This window comes from Crocuta crocuta, unplaced genomic scaffold, assembly GCF_008692635.1.
Source record: "Crocuta crocuta isolate KB4526 unplaced genomic scaffold, BGI_CrCroc_1.0 scaffold549, whole genome shotgun sequence".
NCBI classification, from domain to species: domain Eukaryota; kingdom Metazoa; phylum Chordata; class Mammalia; order Carnivora; family Hyaenidae; genus Crocuta; species Crocuta crocuta.
Window position 1 is genome coordinate 1653069 of NW_027529169.1, and position 15174 is coordinate 1668242.

The 15174-nt window shown below is 54.9% G+C and overlaps 2 protein-coding genes across 2 annotated transcripts; both read left to right on the plus strand.

Moving 5' to 3' along the window:
• The first annotated feature begins 264 nt into the window (after window positions 1-264).
• On the plus strand, window positions 265-1577 carry INHBE (inhibin subunit beta E). Its single transcript, XM_077757442.1, has 2 exons — window positions 265-562; window positions 823-1577. The coding sequence occupies exons 1-2, from the start codon at window positions 265-267 to the stop codon at window positions 1575-1577; spliced, it is 1053 nt and encodes a 350-aa protein (XP_077613568.1).
• A 5986-nt stretch (window positions 1578-7563) lies between these two features.
• Window positions 7564-15168, plus strand: GLI1 (GLI family zinc finger 1). The gene is made up of 11 exons (XM_077757566.1): window positions 7564-7660; window positions 7889-7981; window positions 8222-8417; window positions 8701-8845; window positions 9050-9283; window positions 9370-9507; window positions 9829-9978; window positions 11106-11270; window positions 11751-11981; window positions 12565-12832; window positions 13233-15168. Exons 1-11 carry the CDS (start codon window positions 7564-7566, stop codon window positions 14975-14977), a joined length of 3462 nt encoding a protein of 1153 aa, XP_077613692.1. The 3' UTR covers window positions 14978-15168.
• The last annotated feature ends 6 nt before the right edge of the window (window positions 15169-15174 follow it).

The following is a 15174-nucleotide window of genomic DNA, read 5'->3' on the forward strand; positions in this document are numbered from 1 at the left end:
AAAGAGGCCCCAGTCAGTAACCAGCCACAGGCCATGAGGGTCAAACGGGCAGACTGCGCTAAACTCAGCTACCCATAGGACCATCTACATACTGTCCTCCTGAGTCCCAGGAAGAAGACAGGTGGCTGTACCCTTGGCCAAGGGTAGGTGTGGCACTGCTGTCCGCTGCTGCTGTGCCCTTGTTGGCTTCCACGCAGTTGGATCAACAGAAGGAGCACTGCCATCCAAGGCTCCCAACCCAACCCAGGGCCACTCACCAGGAGCATGGGGCTCCCCGAAGTCCAGCGCCAGCTGGTGCTGCTGTGGGCACTGGTGTGGGCACAGGGGGCAGGGTCTGCCTGTCCCTCCTGCGGAGGCCCCACACTGGCACCCCAAGCAGAACGAGCTCTGGTCCTGGAGCTAGCCAAGCAGCAGATCTTGGAGGGGCTACACCTGACCAGTCGTCCCAGAATAACTCACCCTCCACCCCAGGCAGCGCTGACCAGAGCCCTCCAGAGACTACAGCCGGGAAGTGTGGCTCCAGCGAATGGGGAGGAGGTCATCAGCTTTGCTACCATCACAGGTGGGTGGGGGAGAGAGAGGCAGAGAGCAGACCGGGAGAGGAAGGCGGCAGGGGAGACTGACGGAGAAGGCAGAAGGCGCAGGGTGTGGGAGGAGAAGTTGGGGCAGGGACTGTGTTGCAGAGGACAGGGGACACAAGGCAGTCCCGGTTTCCTCTAAAAGTGGGTGCTAGGGAGAGCCGTGGGCAGGGCTTGTGGGGGTCTCAGAGGAGAGCTTTGTCTCTGCTCACATTCCTTGGTCCCTTCTTCATCTCTCTGGCAGAGTCTTCCGCTTCAGCCTGCAGCTCCACACTTACCTTCCACCTGCCCACAGCTCGGTCCCAGCGCCTGTACCACGCCCGCCTCTGGCTGCACGTGCTCCCCACCTTTCCCGGGACTCTTTACTTGAGGACCTTCAGGTGGAACCCAGGGAGGCGGCGCCGCGGGGGGTCGCGCACCCTCCTGGCCCAGCACCAGACGACAACCCCAGGCTGGCACGCTCTGACTCTGCCCTCTAGTGGCTTGAGGGGGGAGGAGTCCGCTGTCCTGAAACTCCAGCTGGACTGCAGACTCCTAGGAGGCAACACCACTGCCGTCCCACAGTGGCTCCTGGACACAGCGGGAGAGGAGCGGCCCTTCCTGGAATTGAAGGTCCGGCCCAGTGGGCCTGGAGCAGGCCGTGCCAGGAGGAGGACCCCCACCTGTGAGCCCGAGACCCCCTTATGTTGCAGGCGAGACCATTATGTAGACTTCCAGGAACTGGGATGGCGGGACTGGATCCTGCAGCCAGAGGGGTACCAGCTAAATTACTGCAGTGGACAGTGCCCCCCTCACCTGGCAGGCAGCCCCGGCATTGCTGCCTCCTTCCATTCTGCTGTCTTCAGCCTCCTCAAGGCCAACAACCCTTGGCCCTTGGGTACTTCCTGCTGCGTCCCTACTGCCCGAAGACCCCTCTCTCTCCTCTACCTCGACCGTGACGGCAATGTGGTCAAGACAGATGTGCCAGATATGGTGGTGGAGGCCTGTGGCTGCAGCTAGCAAGAGGACCTGGGGGGGTGGAGTAAAGAGATCAGTTGGGGGTTCCCAGGCAAAGGGCATCTGTGGCTGGAGACACTAGATTCCTGATCCACAGCCCCACCCAACGGGTGGGGTGGCGGTATGACTGGGTTGCCCCCTAGGGGACCCAAGGGGGCACTTGCTCGTCCAGACTCTTGCCTATTCCAGGCTGGTTGATGTGTGGGGAGATGGGAAAAATGAGTTCTCTAAAAGAGTCTGCCCAGAAAGCATGGTTGCCTACCCTAACCCCTATGAAGAAATAGTAGGGAAGGAGAAGGCAGAGAAAAATTACTTCGTCTTTCTCAAGAAGAGAAAGTCCTCAAGTGAAGGAAGGAAGAAGCAGACCAAGGTCCCAGCAGGCTTGGGACTGGGGAAATAGACTTACCAAGGGTAGGGACTGTGGAAGAGCTCTAAGGGAGGCTCAAGAAAGAGATGGGCAAGGGGCTAAGACGAGGTGTTTGGGAGAGCCCCGGAATTGGGAGTCAGGAGAGAGGGGTGCTGAGCCCTAGAAGTTCCCTGGGTTTTTTTTTCCCCATGGGGGACAGGACACACTGGGGAGACAAATGTTTACACTTTCCTAATAAAAATGAGGGGGAAACCCAACAAGCATGAGTCATAAAGAAGGGCTGGGGTGATAGTCTAAAGGGTTAGGTTTTCAAGGTACAGTCTGGGGACCCCCGAAAGGTCCTTGAGACCCTTTCAGGAGTGTTCACAAGGTCAAAACTATTTTCATAATAATACTGATGTTATTTGCCTTTTTTATTTTCATTATCTCAAAAGTATACAGTGGAGTTTTCCAGAGGCTACGTGGCATGTGATTACATCATCTTTCTGACATCATTGTTAATAGGATATGTGCTTGTGTACTTTTGTGTTACAAACTTTTTTTCAGTTTAATTTCTAATATAGTACATTGATATGAACCACATAAACAAAAATGCAATAAATGTTAAGAGTGTAAAGGGGGGTTGTCTGGCTCTCTCAGTGGGTAGAGCATGTGACTCTTAATCTCTAGGTCATGAATTCAAGCCCTACATGGGGCATGGAGCCTACTTTAAAAAAAAAAAAGAGTGTATAGAGGTCTTGAAATCAAAATGTTTGAGAATCACTGAGCTAGAGACCTGGGTGAGGAGGAAAAAAAAGCGGTGGGCTCAAAAAAGTTTCCCTGAGAGGCGCCTGGGTAACTCAGTTGGTTGAGCATCTGACTTCGGCTCAGGTCATGATCTCGCAGTTCACGGGTTCAAGCCCCGCATCGGGCTCTGTGCTGACAGCTCAGAGCCTGGAGCTTGGAGCCTGCTTCGGATTCTGTGTCTCCCTCTTTCTCTGCTCTTCCCCAGCTTCCACTCTGTCTCTGTCTCTCTCTCTCTCTCAGAAATAAATAAACATTAAAAAAAAAACACTTAAAAAAAATGTTCCCTGAAAGAAAAGGCACATGGCTGGGACAGGAACATGTGTAGAGTGACCGATGGTCTTACCTTCTGCAGTGACCATTGGTCTTGCTTGCCCCCTGGGTGTAACTGATGTCTGGGCCAAATTCATATGGGGGAGGGAGGGTCCCACAGGACTCCTTCTATGTTCCACCACAGCTCCTACCTATATTTGTAGGGCCTCGGGCCTCTCCCTAGTTTCACCTTTTCCCCTTGACCCTCATTCTGAACAGTTAACCTACTAAGTCTCCAGGCCCAAGGAGGTGGTTCTTGGAAGCAGAGCTGGGATGTGGGAGGTCTGTCTGAGGGGTGACAGGAAAGGAAGAGACTCCTTTTCCTCACCATGTTTTCTCCCCTTTCTCATAAAGAAAGGTCAGAGAGACTAAAATAGCTGCCCCTTCCCCTGCATCCAGTCACCATGGCAACGCAAATCTAAAGGGACAGGGCACTCCGCTATCAGACACTACCGTTCTGTACAAGCAGCCTCTTCTAGTGTGCCTTTCCATTTCTTTGGGCTCATACAATCCCCTCCCTGGGCTCCTAACATAGGGCTTTGCTGGCAGGACTTGTCAAGCCTCCTTCTTCAGCTGCCCCAGTCTACTCGGATTCCAGACTCGAGAGTGTCATGCGCCAGAAAGGCCAGCAGAGGGAGCAGACAGCCTGGAAGCGCCGAAAGCCAACCGCACAGAGGTGCGGAGGTGCCCGCAGTCTCCAGAACTTCGCGAAGTAGGAGAGCGGGGGGCTCTCGGAGGAATGGTGCTTCCATCCCAGGTTCCTTAGAAACCTTGTGAACCGCATAGTCTGCACCCGGGTCCTCAGCCACTGCTTCTCTTGTTTATGCTCTATAGACCCCTCAATAACAAGCCAACGCTGTTTCAGTCCTGTTTGCACCAAACCCCAAATCTGTCCTAACCCCTTCACGTTCCATTGAAAGAGGCCGGCAGATGAACTACAGGATGGCATAATGCTCATTAGCACCGACCAAAGTCGACGACACTACCTCCGATATTATCTTTCTCGGATGGACTTTTTCGTCGCCTCCGCCCCCCCTCCCCCTGCCATTCCCTAATATATGTCTCAGTTTTTTCAGGCTCTGGTTGGGGGCCTCTTCGTGGGCAGCCGATCCAAGAATCCATGCCGGGATTTATTGCCCACCACCAGCAGCGTGTTCAGCGCGGGGGGGGGGGTAGGCAGNCATCTTCCAGAACTGCTAGAGGGAGGGAAGTAGAAGGGAGGTGAGAGGCGAGCGGGAAGAGCGGCGGCGCGCCAGCTGCTTGAGCGAGAAAAAGTTTTTGCAAAAGGGTAAAAAAAAAAAGTTTGCGCTTCTCGNTGTGCTGCCTTGGCCCTGTCCGCCCCCCCTCCCCACCGCACACCCCCCAGCCCAGACTCTAGCCCTGGACCGCGCATCCCGAGCCCAGCGCCCAGAAGGAGGTGAGAAGGGGGGCAGGCGGGGGACCACCTGGGAGCAGTGGGGGAGGGGGCCCGAGGGGATGCCCTGCTTGCGAGGGACTCTGCCCAGCCAAGAGGGAGACATGGGGCACAGAGGCAAAACGGGGGTGGAAGAGCCTGGGGTGAGAAATAGAAAGTTTGAAGAATTTTTTCATTTGTATCTCCCTTTCTCTGTATCTTTTTTTTTTCTTCTGACAGTCTCTGGGTCTCTGTCTCAGGCCACCGTGGATCTCTTTGTCTGTCTCCGCCTCTCCCACATATTAGAAACATCTCACTTTCATGAGGTTGGGATGAAGAGGCTGGAGGGACGGCTAGCTGGAGGTCTGCGTGGTAGACAGGGAACTCCAGGTGTGTCCCGAGCGCCGGCAGCAGGACGTCAGTGTTTCTGAAAGGAGGGAACAGCTAAGGAGAGAGCCCTAGGTGGGGTGGGGATGGGTGTGTGTGAGGCGACAAAACCAATGGGGCACGGCTAGGCTTGAACCCTGACCTGTCTTGTGACAGATGTGCTTGCTGGTGCATGTGTTATGGGGGAAAGGAGTGTCTTCTGGACTAGGAAGGGGGCTGTAGGGGCCAGTGTCTAGTTTAGGCCCTAGAAAGACTCCCCAAGGAATTCCGACTCCTGAGTCCCAAAGGCTGTGGTCGGGGTGCTAAGGAGGAGCGGAGGAGACCTTGTCTTGACCCTCTGACCTCAGGACCACCGGGACAGCTGGGGCCAGGCGCAGGGAGACCCCTACTGGGACTGGGCGGGACCACTGGCCACTGCCTGCCTATGTATCCCCGTTGGACACCCCCCCCTCCCCAACGGGAGCTGGGGGCCCGAGGCCCCTCCTCTGGCTCAGACCACCCTGCCTGCCCTTGCTCCCCGCTCTGAAGCCTCTTTCAGGCCCGGTGACCCCGAAACAATCCGCCCTGGGCAGCTAGCTTTGGGGACAGGATTAGGGAAAGGGGATCCCATAGTGACTGGGGACTTAAGGTTTTGGGGGCTGGAGAACTGGGGTCTTCATAAGACAGGTCTTTACCGTCCGGTGGAAGGAGAAGGCGGGGCAGTTTCCCGGGGGAGTTGTAAAGGGCCGGAATTAGGGTGGTTTTCCCTATGGGGGCGGGGCCCAGAGACACCCCCCCTCCCCAATTAGCTCCCCGGCTTCCCCAGCCGGGCGGTACAGACCCCGCCCTTGACGTCACTCAGGGGTTCCCGGGGGTCTGGAGGGGTTAACCCTTGGGAAGCCAGCTGTGATAATCAGGAACCCAAGGTGTCCTGACCCCTACCTTTCTCTATACACACCTTATTTTATTTACCCAGTCACTTTCTGTCCCTATAATTTCTGGATTCTTCTTCTTCCCCACCCACTGGGACACCCACCCTCCAACAGTGCCCCCCACCCTGGGCGCCACTACCAGCTTTCTGGATGCACTAAGGGGAGGAGGGAAGAATGTGTCCCGCCTCTCAGCTCCCCCCGCCCTCCCTCCACCGCGGCTCGCTCGACTGGGCTCCCGGGGCGGGCGGGGGAAGCGGAGCTGTCTGCAGCCAGAGCCTGCGGCGGCGACTTGNACCCTGGAAAATAGGGAGACACAGAAGATGATTCAGGGCTCCAGCAGGGGAACCCTAGAGTTCCCTGCCCCATCCTGCGCTTTCATCCACACCCCAGAAAAAACTTAACTGAAGCTGGAAAAGTTGGCGAAATTTTCCTGTCACTAGTTGAAGGGGAGACGTGGGTGGGCTGCGGCGTGCGTGGGCGAGGAGGGATGTCGCCCCATTTACATCACGACTCCCCTGCGGCTGGGCAGTGGCACTGAAAGGTGACTGAGAAGGCACGTTTTGGGGAGTCTCTTTAGTATTTGGGGGGTCGTTTGCAAGCCCCCGCCTCCTTCCCCTGGGTGAGTCATAGAGTTAGGAGGCGGGAGAAGTGTCCCCCCATCCAGCTGCCAGCCAGCTGTGCCCCCCCCCAACACACACACAGAGTGCCAAGGTCGAGTTGGGAGGTCTTGGATGCGGGATCCCGCTCTCTGCAGAGAAAGGAGGAGTTAGGAAGGGTACAGCCCAGGCTGCGGAGCTTGGGCTGGGTCATGGGGTCCGGGTTCCGCTCCCCATCTTACCCCGCCCTCACCCTAAATCCCAGCATCCCGGGATCACCCACCGCGCCGGCCGGCCCGCTCCCGGTCGTTCTCCACCCTACCCCGCCCCACCCCACCCTCAGTCCCGGGAGACCAGAAAACCCGGGGTGGAACACAAACTGGAGTTTGAGGAGAAAAGCGGACAGCAGCACCCTTTCCTCTCTCACAACTCTTCTCTAATGTATGATGACTTTGTTTTTTCATTCTCCCAAAGCTTTCTCTTACAGTCCCTATTCGGTTCCCGCAAAATACACCAAAAAGTTACATGGGTGCCCAGATTCAAACCACCCCAGAATAACACGTTTCCACTCTTTGTACTCAACAGAGCCAGGAGACTACCTCAGAAACCTTATCCCCTTCTATACAGTTTCTGCCTTAGAGAGAAAAAGGCAGATCTTCCTTGCTCCCTCCGGGGCCCCATCAGCCGCTATGTCTGGGCTGTGGCGAGAGCTCCCTCTGCTGGACACTGGAGAAATTGTAGACGGGTTGTCCCTGGGCTGGAACAAATGAAGGAAAGGGAAAGGGGGCTTCACGCTGCTTGAAGTTAGATGCTCAGCATGAGTTCCCCCATCCCACCCCTCAAAGCTGGCCCGTTGTCAGAGCAAGAAGAAATAGAGGGCCCATGGCATAAAATTCCTTGAGACTCAGACTCATATAGGCTCAATTAGTTCATGATAGCTCCCCCCTCCCCCACGTATACACTTGTACTCGCATAGACCATCCAGGCAAAGATCCCACTCAGTTCCCATAAAGATCCCCAAGAGTGCCTCTGCCTCTTCAGGACTTCTTTTCTTACCCTCGCCCTGTCTGAGTGATGTTCGATTCAATTTGATTTCCCATGGCAGTGGTCTTAGAGGGACTCTGCCCAGGGTTCTATACCTGAATTAGTTATCTAACCTTCCCCATTTCCCTCCTGCCTTTATAACTTGCAGATCTCCCTTCCCCTCCTGAAGTGTCCCCACACTCTCCTCTGAGACACCATGTTCAACTCGATGACCCCACCGCCAGTCAGTAGCTATGGCGAGCCCTGCTGTCTCCGGCCCCTCCCCAGTCAGGCCCCCAGCATGGGGACAGAAGGTCAGTGCAAATGCCAGTCTCCGGGGCTTGAGGACTGGCAGCTCTGTCAACCAGCCCCGGGGATCCCTCTTCCATTTCCTACCCCATGCCAGTTTCCAATCCACAAGAAGATTTGAGGCTTCGTGTCATATAGGCTCGGAATATGGGATCAGGCCTCTCATGGGGTTTCAAGGTGAGGCCTTATGTGTCCCCCATTCCTATTCCTCATTCTGGCTTTCTCTTTTCTAGGATTGCCTGGTCTGCCCTTCTGCCACCAGGCCAACTTCATGTCTGGCCCCCACAGTTATGGGCCAGCCAGGGAGACCAACAGCTGCACTGAGGGTGAGGCCTCAGGCAATATCTCTTCCTTTTCTGCCCCTCTAGGACTTGTAGTAAATGAGGTGGGGGTGGGCAGGTGATCTAACTTGGAAGAGGAAACGTTTGGAGATTGGAGTAAGGAGTCAGCATGATCAAAAAGTCACAGATGGGGTCAGTAGGGCAAAGCAGAGTCAGGACCCATGGGTGGGGTTTATGGAGTCGTGCCCTGTTTACTATAGCTCTCTTGCTTGTTTCCTGCCCCAGCCCCACTCTTTCCTCCTCCCCGAAGTGCGGTCAAGTTGACCAAGAAGCGGGCACTCTCCATCTCACCTCTGTCGGACGCCAGCCTGGACCTGCAGACAGTTATCCGCACCTCACCCAGCTCCCTTGTGGCCTTCATCAACTCACGCTGCGCATCTCCAGGGGGCTCCTATGGTCACCTCTCCATCGGCACTATGAGGTGCAGATAGCCTTGGGCTAAAAGGCCCCCCTAAAGACCCTACCAAACCCTACTAAAAGCCTCAAGCCCTCCAAAGCACTTGACCTTATTTTAATCCTTATCATTTCAAAGATGTTGAAGCCCTCCTCAACACTTCCCTGGGACTGCCTTAGCCACCTCCCATACCACCTTTCAGGAACACTTCAAATAGCCCAAGAGCTCCGGCAACTTTCTGAGATGATAGTCCTAAGTGACTGCCTCTTCTCCTCCTCCTCCTCCTCCTCCTCCTCCTCCTTCTCCTCAGCCCATCTCTGGGATTCCCACCCCAGATGAATCACCAAAAAGGGACCTCGCCTTCCTTCGGGGTCCAGCCCTGTGGTCCCCATGACCCCACCCAGGGTGGGATGATGCCGCATCCTCAGTCCCGGGGACCCCTCCCAACTTGCCAGGTGAGAATCCTCATATTGCCACCCGATTTCCCTCAGCTCAGAGTGGTGGGTGGTGGTGGACTTTACGGGGCAAGGTGAAGGAAGGACAGGGGATATAAAAGTTTTCAGTACCAGACAAATGAAGGGGTGTTGTTGCCGGGGTTCACTGCTCGGGGCTGGATCAGACTCTTCCAAATGAGATCCCCCACCTTTTGCCCACCCCAGTGCAGTCTGAGGAGGAAGTCTCTTCAAAAACCAGGGGTGCCAGCGGCTTGGGTGGGGGCATGCAGGGCAGGAAAACCTGGCTGGGTTCCCTCTTCCTTCTGCCCACTTCTGCCTTCATCACCCTCACCTCTTCCCTTGGGGAAGCTGAAGTCTGAGCTGGACCTGCTGGTTAGCAAGTGCCCAGAGGAGCCCTTGGAGGGTGATATGTCCAGCCCCAACTCCACAGGCACACAGGTAAGAGGGGATGATTTTACCTCTGAAACCTGAGCGAAACAAAAGCTGTCACCCAAGTGACCCTAGGATTACCTCTTGTGCCCTAGGATCCCCTGCTGGGGATGCTGGATGGGCGGGAGGACCTGGAGAGAGAGGAAAAGCCTGAGCCTGAATCAGTGTATGAGACTGACTGCCGCTGGGATGGCTGTAGCCAGGAATTTGACTCCCAGGAGCAGCTGGTGCACGTGAGCCCCAGGGGGTAACAGGAATGCTGGCTGGATCTTGTAGGACATTCTGGTGGGACCTTGGGGAATTAGGCAGGAGGTCAGGATACTGAGGTCAGAGGTTGAGTGCCTCGTGGGGTAGGCAGAAACTCAGGAGCTATAGCTTTGTTTTAGAAACTTGGAAGGACTGAGACATGGGCTCTGATGTTCTTTCTGCCCCTTCTTTCCCGGTGAAGTGAAGCCTTGGGGGAATATGGTGGGATGGGGCGGTCAAGGGAAGGTCTGCTTTGGGTCTTGATGGCATAAGGGAACCTCAGAGAGCGTCTGTATCTCCTCTTTCAGCACATCAACAGTGAGCACATCCATGGAGAGCGGAAAGAGTTCGTGTGCCATTGGGGGGGCTGCTCCAGGGAGCTGAGGCCCTTCAAAGCCCAGTACATGCTGGTGGTCCACATGCGCAGACACACGGGCGAGAAGCCACACAAGTGCACGGTGAGGCACCCACTTCCCAAGCTCAGGGTCCCTTCCTAAATTGGGGCTCCCCACCAAGGCAGAGCTCATATGACTTTCACGGATTCTAGGCACTTTTGCCTTCATTGGCCACTTCCTCCATAAACAAATATTTAAAAATTGTATTTTATGACTGTGTTAGTATAAAATTGAACCTATTGATATTGCATATTAATTTGGACACTTCCTTGGACCTAAAGGCTATTTCCCCCTTGTTTTTAAAAGAAATTAGAGATGGGGCGCCTGGGTGGCTTAGTCGGTTAAGCGTCCGACTTTCGCTTAGGTCATGATCTCGCGGTTCGTGGGTTCAAGCCCCGCATTGGGCTCTGTGCTGACTGCCAGCTCAGAGCCTAGAGCCTGTTTCAGTCTGTGACTCCCTCTCTCTCTGACCTTCCCCTGCTCACGCTGTCTCTCTCTCTCTCTCCTAGAAATAAATAAATCATAAAAAAAATAAAATAAAATAAAATAAAATAAAATAAAATAAAATAAAATAAAATAAAATAAAATAAATTAGAGGTGCCTGGGTGGCTCAGGTGGTTGAGCATCCAACTCTTGACTTCAGCTCAGGTTATGGTCTCATGTCTCATGGTTGTGGGATTAAACCCCGCTGGGCATGGAGCCTGCTTAATAGTCTCTCTCTCTCTCTCTCTCTCTCTGTCTCTCTCTCTCTGCCCCTTCGCCACAAGTGTGCACATACTCTCTCTCTTCCTCAAATAAATTAATTAATTAAAACATTTTGTGGGCCCCTGAAAGTACTCTGGGCCCTCGGCACTGTGCCTACTACTCTGCCTAATGGAGAAGGTCTGTGCAAAGAATGTAATACACTCCCAGAATGACCCCATCCTGAGGCAGCCTAAGAGCCTGGTACAGGAAGATCTGCTCCAGCTTGACCAGGGGATGCTCACTGCCTCATCTCCGTGTCCCTGCAGCCAGAGTGACTATAGCTTCATGTTTCCCCAGCTCTTGCCTGCCCTTGTCCCTGAATTTTGGGAACTGCTCTCCCATCTTGAGTTCTATTCTCTGATGCATGTCCCTTTTGAGATTTACAGTTCTTCTAATCTCCATGTCCTTCTGTCTGAGAGCTATCTTTTGACCCCAACATCCCCTAGTTTGAAGGGTGCCGGAAGTCATACTCACGCCTTGAAAATCTGAAGACACACCTGCGGTCACACACGGGTGAGAAGCCATACATGTGTGAGCACGAGGGCTGCAGTAAAGCCTTCAGCAATGCCAGTGACCGAGCCAAGCACCAGAATCGGACCCACTCCAATGAGGTGAATGCCCTACCTAAGAGACCCTCCCCACTTGAGAAGCCAGCTACTGGGGAGATTCCCCCATAAGAAATCCCTTAGCCCAGCACCCATTCCACGGAGGTGAGTCCCCCCCACCACCACCACCCACAACCTAATTCACCTGGATAAGTCCTTTCTGAAACCAAGAATTTCCACTTACCATCCCACCCCCTACCTCTAACCAGCCAAAGGGCCAACATAAATCGACCCATTCTAACTAGAGGAGACACCTGGTCCCTTGACCCCTGACTTTAGGAGGCCTCACAGACCTGGGCTGTCAGTTTTCCTAATCTTCCCCTTGACCTGCTCGTTTTTAACTCCAAGGGTCCCACCTCCTTAATTCCTTGGGTGCTGTGCATTTCTCTCCAACCCCCTTGTCTCCACTTGACGTCACCTTCCCATTCCTTCTGCACTCTCCCGCTTTGATTTCTTTGCCTGCTGTCTTCCCTGTTCACTCAACAGAAGCCGTATGTGTGTAAGCTCCCTGGCTGCACCAAACGCTACACAGATCCCAGCTCACTGCGGAAACATGTCAAGACAGTGCACGGTCCTGATGCCCATGTGACCAAGCGGCACCGAGGAGACGGCCCCCTGCCCAGGGCACCATCCCTTTCCACAGTGGAGCCCAAGAGGGAGCGGGATGGAGGCCCCATCAGGGAAGAGGGCAGACTGACCGTGCCGGAGGGCACTATGGTGAGCTGGCCTGGGTTACCCTTGCCTCCATGCCCCATCTGCCCTGCCCACATTCTTCTAGTCCCTTCCAACTCGTCCATGTCCTCTGTAAATCACTCTTCTGTGGACAGCCCTCCAGTCTCATGCCAGTGGTGCTCCTTAGTCTACCTCAAATTGAGAGATTTTAGTGTAATTAATTAATAGGTTTAACAAACTCTTTTATGGGGCTCAGTATATTACTCTAACTTATGCATGGCTTACATATATAATTAACATGTAATATGACTGTAATTTCATATACTTACAACTTCATGAAAAGGGGACTTACTCTCCGCATTTTCAGATGATGAAACTCAGGCATAGTTTCCAAAGTTCTGATTGTCCAAAGTCACAGAACTAAGCACGAATTTGAACCCAGGCAGTCTGTGCTCCAGTCTAGGCTCTTCTCATCAAAATCTCTCCAGTTTGCCCCTGACCCTCACCTGCTCAGCCTCCCTATATCTGTAAGCTTCCCCCCAGTCCAAGCAGGGGCTTTAGCCAAGTTTAGGCACCTGGGGGGAGGGGAGTGGAGAGGGGCCACCCTCAGACCTCATTTTCCCCACAGAAGCCGCAGCCCAGCCCTGGAGCCCAATCGTCCTGCAGTAGCGACCACTCCCCAGCAGGCAGTGCAACTAATACAGATAGCGGTGTGGAAATGACTGGAAATGCAGGGGGCAGCACTGAGGACCTGTCCAGCTTGGATGAGGGGCCTTGCATTGCTGGCACTGGTCTGTCCACTCTTCGCCGCCTTGAGAACCTCAGACTGGACCAGCTACATCAGCTTCGGCCAATAGGACCCCGGGGCCTCAAACTGCCCAGCCTGACCCATACTGGTGAGACCTGGGTGTGGGAATAGTTGCTGGGCTGAGATCTGGACCTCCTCTGAAGTTGGGAGGACTCCACCCTTCAGGGCTGCCCTATAGCACCTTTATACAATTAGGACAAGGACCCCTTTCCTCAAGACATTTCCATCTATCAGGTAACTGTGATATACAGTCTATAATGTGAATGCTGCCCCCTAGGGCTGTGCAGTGTGCAACCTATACAATTGTTCATGGTGGTCCTGAATCCCTGGTGACCCAGATAGAAAGGGCATGGGAGGAGACAGAACTGATTGGTCAGAGTTAAGGAGACTGTCCCTGGGATTCCGGGACAAAGCTGTCCCCATAGGGTGGTAGGGTGAGATGCAGGGGGTTCCCTGACCATCTTGCCTTTTTTCCTTATCACTTGTAGGCACCCCTGTGTCCCGCCGTCTGGGCCCCCCAGTTTCTCTTGACCGCCGCAGTAGCAGCTCCAGCAGTGTCAGCTCAGCCTATACTGTCAGCCGCCGCTCCTCCCTGGCCTCCCCTTTCCCCCCTGGCTCCCCACCAGAGAATGGGGCATCTTCTTTGCCCAGCCTCACCCCTGCCCAGCACTACCTGCTCCGGGCAAGATATGCTTCAGCCAGGGGAGGTGGTACCCCACCCACGGCAGCACCCAGCCTGGATCAGATGGGGAATCTTTCTGCGCCTTCCTGGAGAAGCCGAGCTGAGTATCCAGGATACAACCCCAATGTTGGGGTCACCCGGAGGGCCAGTGACCCAGCCCGGGCTGTTGACCGCCCTGCCCCAGCCAGAGTCCAGCGGTTCAAGAGCTTGGGTTGTGTCCACACGGCCCCCACTGTGGCAGGGGGAGGACGGAACTTCGATCCCCAACTCCCAACCACTGTCTACTCACCACAGCCCCCCAGCATCACTGAGAATATTGCCATGGACACCAGAGGGCTACGGGAAGAGCCGGAAGGTGGGAACTCCATGATAGGCAGTGGTCTGACCCCCTATATGGACTTCCCACCTACTGATGCTTTAGGATATGGGGGACCTGAGGGGGCAGTGGCTGAGCCTTATGGAGCTAGGGGTCCAGGCTCCCTGCCTCTTGGGCCTGGTCCACCCACCAACTATGGGCCAAACCCCTGTCCCCAGCAGGTCTCCTATCCTGAACCCACCCCTGAACCATGGGGTGAGTTCCCTTCCCACTCTGGGCTGTACCCAAGCCCCAAGCCTCCAGCTGGAGTCTACAACCAGTGTCCTCATCTTGAACATTATGGACAAGTGCAGGTCAAGCCAGAACAGGGGTGTCCAGTGGGTTCTGACTCCACAGGACTGGCACCCTGCCTCAATGCCCACCCCAGCGAGGGGCCTCCTCGCCCACAGCCTCTGTTCTCCCACTACCCCCAGCCTCCGCCTCCCCAGTACCCTCAGTCAGGTGCCTATACCCAGCCACCCTCTGATTATCTTTCTTCAGAACCCAGGCCTGATCTGGATTTTGATTCCCCTGCTCACTCTGCAGGACAACTCAAGGCTCAGCTTGTGTGTAATTATGTTCAGTCTCAACAGGAACTGCTATGGGAGGGTGGGGGCAGGGGAGATCCCCCAGTCCAGGAACCTCTCTACCAGAGTCCCAAGTTTCTGGGGGGTTCCCAGGTTAGCCCAAGCCCTGCCAAGGCCCCATTGGCCACATATGGACCGGGCTTTGCACCTAACTTGCCCAGTCACAAGTCAGGCTCCTATCCCACCCCTCCACCATGCCATGAAAATTTTGCAGTGGGGGCAAACAAGGCTTCCCATAGGGCAGCAGCACCGCCCCGAATTCTGCCCCCACTGACCACTTGCTACGGGACCCTCAAGGCAGGGGGCACCAACCCCAGCTGTGGTCATCCCGAGGTGGGCAGGCTGGGAGGGGGTCCTGCCTTATACGCTCCTCCTGAAGGGCAGGTGTGCAACCCTCTGGACTCTCTTGACCTTGACAACACTCAGCTGGACTTTGTGGCTATTCTGGATGAGGCCCAGGGGCTGAGTCCTCCTCCTTCCCATGATCAGGGGGACAGCTCTGAACATACCCCACCTCCCTCTGGGCCCCCCAACATGGCTGTGGGCAACATGAGTATCTTACTAGGATCCCTGCCTGGGGAAACACAATTCCTCAACTCTAGTGCCTAAAGAGTAGGGAATCCCAGGAATCACAGATCCATTTCCTGAAGGGTTTCCATCCCCACAGAGAAGTTGGGAGGAGGAGCCATAGCCCCTGGGATGCCCCAGGGATGGGGGGTATGGGTTGGGGCTGTATACCTTCTGTATATGTTTGGGGGAGGAATTTGATAATGACACTGTTTCTGGATAATAAAGGAACTGCATCC

Excerpts from the sequence above, each read along its gene's own strand:
- GLI1 (XM_077757566.1), top strand. The coding sequence starts at position 7,564 with ATGTTCAACTCGATGACCCCACCGCCAGTCAGTAGCTATGGCGAGCCC. Across the intron at positions 7,661-7,888 it reads CCCCAGCATGGGGACAGAAG|GATTGCCTGGTCTGCCCTTC; the intron begins GTCAGTGCAAAT and ends TCTCTTTTCTAG. Across the intron at positions 8,418-8,700 it reads CTCTCCATCGGCACTATGAG|CCCATCTCTGGGATTCCCAC; the intron begins GTGCAGATAGCC and ends CCTTCTCCTCAG.
- INHBE (XM_077757442.1), top strand. The coding sequence starts at position 265 with ATGGGGCTCCCCGAAGTCCAGCGCCAGCTGGTGCTGCTGTGGGCACTG. Across the intron at positions 563-822 it reads CAGCTTTGCTACCATCACAG|AGTCTTCCGCTTCAGCCTGC; the intron begins GTGGGTGGGGGA and ends TCTCTCTGGCAG.